Source organism: Lithobates pipiens, unplaced genomic scaffold, assembly GCF_037356315.1.
Source record: "Lithobates pipiens isolate NorthernLeopardFrog02 unplaced genomic scaffold, aLitPip1_a1.2 Scaffold_27, whole genome shotgun sequence".
NCBI classification, from domain to species: Eukaryota; Metazoa; Chordata; class Amphibia; order Anura; family Ranidae; genus Lithobates; species Lithobates pipiens.
The window spans coordinates 46,153,642-46,166,153 of record NW_027507788.1 but is presented as its reverse complement, the minus strand read 5'-3'; the positions used below and the strand labels follow the sequence as shown (position 1 = coordinate 46,166,153).

At 45.0% G+C, this 12,512-nt stretch overlaps 1 protein-coding gene across 1 annotated transcript in view; it reads left to right on the top strand.

The window, feature by feature from the left end:
* Nucleotides 1-12,512, top strand: part of LOC143932951 (uncharacterized) — a 71,532-nt gene that overhangs the window by 58,130 nt on the left and 890 nt on the right. Inside the window, exons 13-14 of the mRNA XM_077455883.1 lie at nucleotides 3,855-4,058; nucleotides 5,569-5,675. Coding sequence (XP_077312009.1) covers nucleotides 3,855-4,058; nucleotides 5,569-5,675 — 311 coding nt within the window. The remainder of the gene's footprint in view (nucleotides 1-3,854; nucleotides 4,059-5,568; nucleotides 5,676-12,512) is intronic.

Here is a 12,512-nt window from a genome sequence, read left to right as displayed (position 1 = left end):
GAATGCAGCCCCCACCGTATTGCCATGAATGCAGCCCACACCGTATTGCCATGAATGCAGCCCCCACCGTATTGCCATGAATGCAGCCCCCACCGTATTGCCATGAATGCAGCCCCCACCGTATTGCCATGAATGCAGCCTCCACCGTATTGCCATGAATGCAGCCTCCACCGTATTGCCATGAATGCAGCCCACACCGTATTGCCATGAATACAGCCCCCACATTGCCATGAATGCATCCCCATATTGCCATGAATGCAGCCCCCATATTGCCATAAATGCAGCCCCCATATTGCCATGAATGCAGCCCCCATATTGCCATGAATGCAGCCCCCATATTGCCATGAATGCAGGCCACATATTGCCATGAATGCAGCCCCCATATTGCCATGAATGCAGCCCCCATATTGCCATGAATGCAGCCCCCATATTGCCATGAATGCAGCCCCCATATTGCCATGAATGCAGTCCCCATATTGCCATGAATGCAGGCCACACATTGCCATGAATGCAGACTCACCATTGCCATCGGTGCAGCCTGATTCACGTTCTGCAGCCTTGGAGGAGACAGGGAGGGGGGGCGGGATGAGCGCCGACAGACATACAGGAGAAACTCCTGTTTCTATCGACGGCCTCTTTAATTGAAAGTCCCGCCTCCTGTGATGGACAAAACGGTTGTCCAATGGCAGCGCAGGACGGGACTTCCTTTTACACAGGACGCCGTCCTGTATCCACGGCACTCGTCCCGCCCCCTCCATGGCAGCCAGCATATCTATCTTTTGTGGCCCCCGGCGAACGGGGATTCGTTGGGGGCCACAAAAGATATATATGTGAACATGACCAGACGGGCCGCCCGAAACCGGAACGCGGGCCGCGATTGGCCCGCGGGCCGGACTTTGGACATGCCTGATATAGCATATCTATAAGTGAAATAATATAGTCCGTCACCAAGAGGTGATTGCAACTCTTCCAACAATGATCCCTCTTTTTCGTGTGAAGAACTAATCGGTGTCCAAACAATTTTCATAAATCCTTCACCACACCAACAGTGTCCGTGACCCCCCTTGTAGGAGCACTCACCAACTGCAGAGCCCAGCACTCTCGTGCTAGGCTAGTAAAGCATTCAATCCCTTGCGAGATGATAACAGATGTTCAAATCATCAATCTCTGGATGTTCTCCTTTAAGGCTTCTATGAATCTATCTCATAAGACCCTCAAAAGAAAAGAGACCTCCAATAGTGCAATACTGTAAAACACTCCTTAATTTAAAAATATACTCCACTCGTTAATGCACTCACATGAACACTATGAAAGAAAGCACTCCAAAATCACATCAAATCACTTCAATCTTCAATAACATCGCACTATACTCCAAGGCATTGGTGGTCACAGTGGACATTCATTAAGCCGACAGCGTAATTGCTCTCTCTCACCCTTCCTTGCGTTTCCTGCTTGATTCCCCACAGCAGAGTCTGCAGTTTGAATAGAGCGCCACAGCCTCCTATTACTGTCCCTTTCGTCCAGCACCTCCTTCCGCCTCCGTGTATGAGCTTAGTGTATCAGTGATAGTTGCCAGAAACCCAGGCCCCCGACATGTTTCGTCATACCAGATGGGAATGGTGTGGGGTCACCTATGTCTTGGGTGTTAATGTATCAAAATACAGGGTCCATACACCCGGGCCATGACGCACCATTGACATGAATGTGTTTTTTGTATATACTTATTTCAAATTATTTGTTTGTATTGATTTTGTGATATATTGTAACTTGTTTGCCATGTTCTTTCCATCAAGTTGGGGTCCTTTTGAGCCTGTGGCTATTGTTATCCATTTGCCTCCAGTTGACCTTTCTCCCCGGCCTCGGTCAGTGTTGCAGGGGCGCTGTTGGCCATCGAGGATGCCAGGTGCGTAGACGCCCAGGGCATTTGCGGAATATTCCCAGTGATGCATCTAGCAATCGCCATGTACTGTTTTGGTATTCACCAGGATCCAACCTTCATAGATGGATCCCGTTTGAATTTCCTGGATCATTTCCATCTCTCCCTCTGCTGTTTTTTTATGAGCGCTTCACGGATACTATGTTGTCTGGGGCTGCCTGTTGCCCTGTGTGTGGATAGGATGTGATACATGTCATCTGCGCCTGCATCCCCCTCCTTCCCTGGACCAGAGTGCACCCTGGTCAAAGTGGTACCATAATCCCAGATCCCGTTGCATGTGCGGGGGCATCTGCACGTCCCCACTAGGCTGGTGATGTCAGACACCAGCCAAGTGGAGGGCGCATAAAGCTGGCACATTCAGCATACACCTTGCTGGTACTCGAGGGTGGCCATACACTGATTTACACCCTACAAGGTAATTTTTTTGTCCCTGCTAAAGAAAAGCATTCCCTCAGCATGATGCTGGCACCGCTATGTTTCACAGTGGGGATGGCATGTCCAGGGTGATGTGCAGCGTCGGTTTTCCGCCACACATAGCATTTTGCTTTTAGGCCAAAAAGTTCAATTTTCGTCTCATCTGACCAGAGCACCTTCTTCCACATGTTTGCTGTGGAACAATGGCTTTCTTCTTGTCACTCTTCCATAAAGGCCAGATTTGTGGAGTGCACGACTAATAGTTGTCTTGTGAACAAATTCTTCTATTGGTGACTTTTGAAGGCTATTGGTTCCACTAGATTTTAGTTAGGGGTATCAGGGTAAAGGGGACTGAATACATATACACGCCGCACTTTTCACATATTTATTTGTAAAAACCTTTGAACACCATTTATCATTTTCTTTCCACTTCACAAATATGTGCCACTTTGTTTTGGTCTATCACATAAAATCTCAATAAAATACATTTACATTTTTGGTTGTAACATGACAAACTTTGGAAAACTTCAAGGGTTATGAATACTTTTTCAAGGCACCATATATATCCCTATTTTTATTGTTTATTTTTCTGATTTTCCAGCTCTTGCTGGTTTACTAATCAGTGTCTCCATTTGGCACCCTCAGGCATTCGTATAACAACCTGTGCAGCGAGTATAGTTTTCTAAATCGAAGTGTTCTTGGTGTGTCACTTTGGTTTATGGTGTCCACCTGTCTTTTTCTATTTACAGTATATTTCTCTATCGATCTGTTGAGTAATTTACGGATTTGAATTATGTTATAGCTTGGTCTTTGTATGGCCTCTGCGGGCACACGGCACCCCTGGTGTCATCTGCACTGCCATAATAGCTCCTTTCCAGAGGTACTGGGAGTTTGTACTGGTTACGCAATGATATGGCTAACCTGGCAAGCAACAGTATTTATTTATTATCCAATAATTGTCTCTGGTTTTGTATGGTACTACCATTATAGTTCATTATAGTTTGGTTTGCTTTCTAAACAGTGACGTATGTATAAAACAATCCCTTGAGGAAGCCCTCGGTGTCCAAACATGATAGATAAAAAATTGTCTCCTCCTGTCTGAAAAGAATTCTATGTGCGATACACCTAAAGACACATTGTTCTTTGTTTATTTGTTCGTCGAATAACAACTTCTAATTTTGTACCAATAAAAATATGTTTTTATATATACATTTTTTGGTTCTATTGGGTCTATGGCACCCCCCCCCCCCCCCCAAAAAAAAATACCTTCCCTGTATACATTTTATTTTTATTCTGTATCCATGGGAAAATATTTATTTTACGTAAGGTGGTGCATGCTATTTTATTGGCACCCCCCCCCCCCCAAAAAAAACCTTCCCTGTATACATTTTATTTTAATTCTGTATCCATGTGAAAATATTTAGTTTATGTAAAGTGGTGCATGCTATTTTACTCTTGGATAGATTTTTGGCCTTACTAAAAAAATATATATTTTTTTTTACAGGCAATAAAAGTTTGCTTCAATGAAGGCTTTTTTACCAGACATGAATTATCATTTCTTTCCCAGTCCAATATTGTAAGCTCAACAAATGATGGTATTTTGACAAAAACAGAAGACTGTTTAAAGAAAAAAACAAAACAAAATGTCATTCCTGAGTTTATATCAATGAAATTTACACCATCAAATAAACATGTGTGTCATAAAGAGGTATACAAACAAAATATTTACCTAAAAAGTTGAATAATTATTTGTCTGTGTATTTGTATCCCCCCACACACACTTTGTTACCCCCATAGGTGTCAGTGCTGTCAGTCATATCAGTTTAATTACTTTACAGGTTTTGAGTGGGTTGATGTTGTCATGGTCAGTAATATTTATTCTGTTTTAAACCCTAAAAATATTAACATTCTCTGTTATATATTTATCACACTGGTTATAGGCTCAGATCGGGGTAGTATAGATAAATGACGTTTGTTATATCACTTGCCAGTTATTTTGCACTTGGACAAACTAGGCTTCATTTATTATACAGTCATACGGTAACACATCAGGACACATTTTGTGTTTCATAAGCCGCGTACACACGTAGCCGTCTGTCCGACGTACTTAGACTGGCGGACTTCCCGCCAGACTGTCGGACTTTCCGAACGGGCTACTTGCCCACACACAGCACTTTTTCAGCAGACTAATACGGCGTACAAAGTCCGCCGTACTATCCGCCCTACTTTTGAAATGAACGGACTCGCCCACACACGTGGAGGAAAGTCCGCTCATTTCGAGCGCGTCTCCAGGTAGGCGGGGCCCGCGAAGGATACGTCGCTGGCCCATTCCGATAAGCCCCCCGCCCGCAGACCCCGACAACCAACGGCCAGGGTTGTCGGGAAGAGGCCCTTGTCCTCATCAAAATGGGGACAAGGTGCTTTGGGGTGGGGGGGCCGCGCGGCCCCCCCCCTTCCCCAAGGCACCCCCCATGTTGAGGGCACGTGGCCTGGTACGGCTCAGGGGGGGGGGGCGATTGAGCGCCTTTCCTGGCCGGCTGGGTAGCGTGCTCGAACAAGGGTCTGATGTGGACCTGGGGGGACCCCCACGCCGATTTTTTTCAGGGTTGGGGTTCCCCTTTAAGTCCATACCAGGCGGCGGGGCCAGATTGGAGTGTAAAACTACTTTCTAAGTCCGCCGTACTTTCGGGGTCAAAAAAGTATGCCGGAGGCTACACACGGGGGGGATTGTCCGGCGGACTTGAGTTTGCTGGACTTTTCCACCCGCTTGTTTGATCGTGTGTACGCGGCAATAGTTTCATAGTTATTTAGGTTGAATAAAGACACCAGTCCATCCTGAGTGAGTGTCTACAATTGTCCCTATCCCTGTACATTGCACACTCATGTTGGTCCCTACCTTCAAGGAGTTCTCAATCCAAGGTCCCCATTGATATGCTAGGGCCAATTTTAGACAGAAGCCAATTAACCTACCTGCATGTCTTTGGATTGTGGGAGGAAACCGGAGTACCCAGAGGAAATCCATGCAGTCACAGGGAGAATATGAAAACTCCAGGCAGGTAGTGTCATGGTTGGGATTTGAACCAGCGACCCTTCTTACTGCTAGGTGAGAGTGCTAACCACTACACCACTGTGCTGCCCGTAGCAGTTTATAACCCTCAGTTTAAGAAACACTGTTCTAAAGGATAAAACTTTGGTCTGTTTTTTTTTTCTACCCTCAGAGGACAGATGAAATGTTGTCTATATGTGAAGTTGAAGCAATACTCAAGGAGAAATTGACTAAACAGAAAAAAGAATACTTTGATGACAGCTTTGCAAAGATAACCTGGTAAGGTCACATATGTGTGTTTGCTTGGTAGAACAGTATTAAGGAGAAACAGTCATTATAGGCATTGAATTGAGCCTTATCTATCAATAGAGATGAACTTCAGAAATGGACTGTGGTTCGAACAAACTTTTTAAAAATGTGTGAAACCCTCTAAATTTGGAGGTTTTGAACTTGAACTACCATTGCACTTTTTGTAACCTAAAGGTCATGTACTTCAGAAAATATATGATTTGGGGGGTATTTCACAAACTCTGAAAGCTGTAAGGGAAAAAAGTGAAGCTGCACTTGTCCTTCCCAGGTGCACTAATGCCGTGTACACACGAGCAGACATGCCGGCAGACTAGTTCCAACGGTCTTCCTGACGGACTTTCCAGCCGAGTTCCGACGGACTTCCCGAATGAATGGACTTGGCCACACACTATCACACCAAAGTCAGACGGATTCTAATGTGATTACGTACGACAGGACTAGAATAAGGAAGTTCATAGCCAGTAGCTGCCCTAGTGTCGGTTTTCGTCTGTCGGACTAGCATACAGACTCGAGTCCGTTGGAAAGATTTGAAACATATTCTAAATCTAAAGTCCATCTGATTTTTCAACAGCAAAGGTCCGATGAAGCCCATACACGGTCAAATTGTCCGACTAATTTGTTCCGTCGGACCTTTGCTGTCGAAAAGTCCGGCCATGTGTCCACGGCAGAAGACACTAGGAGGGGTGCACTGCAGCTGGACAACTTCATGTGTTAGGGACCAAAGGTCAAGAGAAAAGTAAAACACAGATCATATAATTTATATATCTAAAGGCATCCACGCCACTCTAAACCACATTAAACTAATTCAAAACAAATTGCAAATGCCAAAATGTGTAGAAAACTTTATAGTGACTTTGCAGCTGCTGTTTATTATCCTCAAAGGAACTATGCAGTGAAATGAATATGCTCAGACAGAGCTTGCTACAATATGTGTATATGTGTATTCGTTATGTGCCAAATCCACTTATGATATTATTAAAGAAATAATGATTAAATAATAAGCGGCCCATGACAAAAAAAAGATAAATAAAACAGTCCACTTAGGTGTGCACAACACCAGTGCTGGGTGCTTCTTTGTCCAATTGTGAAAAGTAGCGATATTCCACCTTGTGCTCATGTGACACTCATAACACTCACCAGACTCCAATGACCCTCTTGCTGTACATTAAAGAGGAGTCACGAATGCTTTGCTGGGCACCTCAGGACCTATACTGGCTTTCCAATCGGCTCCAGGCTTGGATGCAGTCTCTTCGTTTGAGCGATCCCCAGTTATTCTCCAATTGGTTCAGTGGATGATGAGTGGAAAAAAAGTAGGCAACATCTTCAGGAGCAGCTGACGTCAGGAGAATCTGCTTCTGAACACATCCCCTACTTATGACATAACACGTCAAGTAGCCTGCTTTATATGGAAGGAGGGGCACGCTAGGTTCTCCAGGTCAGTTCTTTATCGTTCCAAAAATTAAGGGGGTCTAGCATTACCTAACTTCAAAGCGTACTACCAGGCTGTAGTCGCAGACTGGAAATACGCCTCTATGTCCAAACCATGGGTGCAACACTCTCTAAGTGATTCTGACCTCTCCACCACTCCCTGGATTCCCCGTTCATTGAGGAAACTGTCTCCCCACATCTCTCCCCTAACCACCTCCTCCCTGACCATTTGGGATTACCTCCATAAGAAGATATCTTGGCCTTATAACTCCCCCTTAATGCCTCCTGAATCACAATTACTTTATGCCGGGGAAACTTGATATTGGATTCCAAACGTGGTCCCCGGAGGGACCCCTGTTGCTTCATCAGGTCCTTGCATCCAATGCCTTGAAACCACTGTCTGCCATCCTTGGAACTAAGCCCCTAACATTTATGGACAAATGGAGATATAATCAACTGCACAGGTTACTCCAATCGCTTCCCCAACCTCTGCGCTCATTACAAGACCTCAAAGGTATAGTGTCAATCTTCAGTTTCGTAGACCCTCCAGAACATGCGATCTCCCAATTCTACAGAGCCCTGATCGAACTTCAAACTCCTCAATACCCTGCCTTCCTATCCAAATGGGAATCTGACCTGGACTCGCCTTTACCAGATAAGAAAAAAGACAAAGTACTCCAGCTTGCACACGTCTCTTCCCTCGCTTCTTCAATGGTGGAAATAAACTACAAACTTCTCTCCAGATGGCATCATACCCCTGCGAAACTCTTCTTCAAGCTGCTGGAGACAATGTGGAGAAGTAGCCACCCACGCTCACATATGGTGGTCTTGTCCACGCATATGCCCTTATTGGTCCGAAATTTTGGCCTTAATTCACCAGATTACCAATATCAAACTCCCCCAGGACCCCTGGACTATTCTCTTTCATGCCACCCAATGGCCGATAGGCAGATACAAAAGATCTCTAATTCCCTATCTTCTCAATGTGGCCAAAGCCCTTATTCCCACCCTCTGGGGCCAACCTTACATCCCTTACATGAAATCCTGGGTTTAAAAAGTGAACAAAGTGAACCTTTTGGAAGAACTTACGCACATAGCAAGGGGTACCTTGGCCCGCCACAACCTTACTTGGGCGTCTTGGTCCTCATTCCTTACATCAACATCTTACAAAACCATCATCTCATCTCCGATTCCGAACAGCTGAAGAGAGAGGAAGCCCCCTCACATAGCTAATTAACCAGTCCAGACTTATATGACCTCATATATCTTGATGTCTTTTTAGTACTGGTATGTGTAACTATAGAATATGAGTAAGTTGCCATGCAAGCCATCCACCCCTCACCCATCCACACCCTACCCTACTCTTTTCCTTAACCCTCTTTCTTTTTCTTTCTCTTTCTTCCTTTACTGCTCTATAACTCGTACTCTGTACTACCATGCAATGTTAATTCACGATATGGTTAGCCAGGTTGCGTACCATTTGCCTACTAAATACTTGGTTGCCTTCACTGCTCCCATCAGCGGTCATAGATTTCGCTCAGTTAGTACGCAAGTATTTAACTCTTTATTTAATACAACCAGGGGTCTACTCCCCTCCCCCTGTGACACGGGGTGGGAGCGTGGACGCTTTTAATAAATGTTTCTGTATCATGGTGTGATTGTAACCTGGTATGGTAAGATATTTCTATGTTGTATGCTTTTTCTCTGTTTAATAAAAAGATATTGAACAAAAAAAAAACATGTCAAGTAGAGGTTCTAGTGTGTCACTTCCAGTCCTCAGGTGGAATGCACGCTTGGTTACAAGTGGTGTCTATCTTAACAGATACACTGAGAACTACTGCAATTGTACCTAGTGGCGTTTTAAATGTTTTAAACCATTTTTAATAATAAAACCAAAGGTTTTAAAGGTTTTACACTACGAGAGGCTTCCTCTCTCCTTTTTTTTTTCATTCATCATCCATTGAACCAAGTGGAGAAGAACTGCGGATTGCTTAAAGGAGGAGACTGCATCCAAGCTTGGAGCCCATTGGAAAGGCAGGATAGGTCCTGAGGTGACCAGCAAAGCATTTGTGACTTCTCTTTACTGTACAGTAAGAGGGTCATTGTAATCCAGTGAGTGCGGTGTGTGTCACATGAGCCCGAGGTGGAATATCACTAAGGCCGCGTACACACGCGCGGACTGTTCGCCCAACCTTGTCCGCTGAACAGTGTTTGGGCGGACAGTCCGCTCGTGTGTGGGGCTTCAGCGGACAGTTTCAGCGGACAGTTGGACGAACAAGGTCTTACGGAAATTCCGAAAAACTGTCCGCTGAAACAAGGTTTCAGCGGACTGTTCACTCGTGTGTAGGCTTGTTCGGCCAACTAAGTCTCGCGCATGCTCAGAAAGGATTTCCACGTCGGAAGGTTGCATTGCAGTGTATAGGACGTCGTATTTTTCGTCCCGTCGTACGTGCCGTTCACGTCATCGTGCACGGTTTCAGCAAACTGTTCGTCCGTCGTGTGTGGCCATGTCCGTCCATGCTAAGTTTGAGCGGACTGTTTGCCGAAACTGTTGGACGGACAAAGTTGGGCGAACAGTCCGCGCGTGTGTACGCGGCCTTAGTGTCACAATTGGACATAGAAGCACTGAGCACCGGTGTTATGCACACCTAAGTAGGGCAGGTACGGGCGGGGGGGGGGCAGAAGGATCGGATACCCTGGGCGGTACAATTTTCTGGAGGGGGGGTGCAAATGAAGTGCCGGCAGTGTGCTTCACAACTGTGTGTGTGACTGTACACACTAGCTGGCACCACTAATAGCTGTAAGGGAGGCAGGGCAGGAATGTGAAGGGGGGTTCTACAAAGGGGGTGAGGACAGGAATGTAAAGGGGGTGCCATAAAGGGGGTGAGGAAAGGAATGTGAAGGGGGGTTCTTTAAAGGGGGTGAGGACAGGAATGTGAAGAAGGGTGCTATAAAGGGGCTGAGGAAAGGTTTAAATTTTAAAACTGGCTACTTGGTCATCTTCCGTAGTATGTTGCATTCACAGTCTGGTCATCTCCTGTAGTCGCATTCGCAGTCTGGTCATCTCCTGTAGTCGCATTCGCAGTCTGGTCATCTCTGTAGTCGCATTCGCAGTCTGGTCATCTCCTGTAGTCACATTCGCAGTCTGGTCATCTCCTGTACTATGTCGCATTCGCAGTCTGGTCATCTCCTGTAGTCACATTCGCAGTCTGGTCATCTCCTGTAGTCACATTCGCAGTCTGGTCATCTCCTGTACTATGTCGCATTCGCAGTCTGGTCATCTCCTGTAGTCACATTCGCAGTCTGGTCATCTCCTGTACTATGTCGCATTCACAGTCTGGTCATCTCCTGTAGTCGCATTTGCAGTTTGGTCATCTACTGTAGTCACATTCGCAGTCTTGTCATCTCCTGTACTATGTCGCATTCGCAGTCTGGTCATCTCATGTAGTCGCATTCGCAGTCTGGTCATCTCCTGTACTATGTCGCATTCGCAGTCTGGTCATCTCCTGTAGTCGCATTCGCAGTCTGGTCATCTCCTGTAGTATGTCGCATTTGCAGTCTGGTCATCTCCTGTACTACGTCACATTCACAATCTGGTCATCTCCTGTACTATGTCGCATTCACAGTCTGGTCATCTCCTGTACTATGTCGCATTCGCAGTCTGGTCATCTCCTGTACTGTGTCGCATTCGCAGTCTGGTCATCTCCTGTACTATGTCGCATTCGCAGTCTGGTCATCTCCTGTACTGTGTCACATTCGCAGTCTGGTCATCTCCTGTACTATGTCGCATTCGCAGTCTGGTCATCTCCTGTAGTCACATTCGCAGTCTGGTCATCTCCTGTAGTCACATTCGCAGTCTGGTCATCTCCTGTACTATGTCACATTCGCAGTCTGGTCATCTCCTGTACTATGTCGCATTCGCAGTCTGGTCATCTCCTGTAGTCACATTCGCAGTCTGGTCATCTCCTGTAGTCACATTCGCAGTCTGGTCATCTCCTGTACTATGTCACATTCGCAGTCTGGTCATCTCCTGTAGTCGCATTCGCAGTCTGGTCATCTCCTGTAGTCGCATTCGCAGTCTGGTCATCTCCTGTACTATGTCGCATTCGCAGTCTGGTCATCTCCTGTAGTCGCATTCGCAGTCTGATCATCTCCTGTACTATGTCGCATTCGCAGTCTGGTCATCTCCTGTACTATGTCGCATTCGCAGTCTGGTCATCTCCTGTAGTCGCATTCGCAGTCTGGTCATCTCCTGTAGTCGCATTCACAGTCTGGTCATCTCCTGTACTATGTCACATTCACAGTCTGGTCATCTCTTGTAGCATGTCGCATTTGCAGTCATTGTATTTTATGTGAAATATATATATGCATATGAGCGTATCTTTTTTTCTTTTTTCTTTTGGTGGGGGAGTGGATCTTGGGAGGGAGTTCCCACACTTTTTTCCCCAGGACTTGACCCCTGGTCAAATCACAGCCCAAAGCCCTGTGTTGATAATCAATACAGGGCTCTTTACAGAGGGAATGATCTTTCTTTACACCCGGGGGAGGGTCAGCTTGCCATCTTTTCCCTGGGCACCGAATTACCTTTCACTGCACAGCACTGCACCTAAGAGGACTGTTTTATTAATATATTTTTTTGTCATGGACTGCTTATTATTTAATCATTATTTCTTTAATAATATCATAAGTGGATTTGGCACATAACGGAAACACATATATATATATATATATATTGTAGCATGCTGTTTAAACATATTAGTTTCACTGCACAGGTCAAATAACACAGTATTATCAGCTACTCACATATATATATACATACATATATATATATATATATATATATATATATATATATATATATATATATATATATTGTTTTAAAGTCTCTTTTTGATAATATAATGCATGTACTGTAGCTATCACACTTCTTACCCCGGCTCAATAAGGTATGTATTACCGGTACTGCAAATTTCGCACATATGTTCACTTGTCATTTGACATCTGGTTTATACCAGATTCCATTTGCTATTACCATATAATTGATATACATAATTCTCACATTGTAACCATGTACACTCTTGGGTTGATTTACTAAAACTGGAGAGTGCATAAACTGGTGCAGCTTTGCAAAGTAGCCAATCAGCGTCTAAAGTAAGCTTGTTCAATTAAGCTTTGACAAAACAAAAATGGAAGCTGATTGGCTTTTATGCAGAGTGGCACCAGATTTTGCACTTCCTGGTTTTAGGGCCAGTTTACACCACAGAATCGCAATCCAGTTGCGTTCCAGATGCTTTTCTGCATGCACGTTTTTGATGCGTTTCAGTGTTTTCTTGATGCGCTTTTGATGCAGCCAAGTCAATTTTTGTCCCCCTTCTTTTA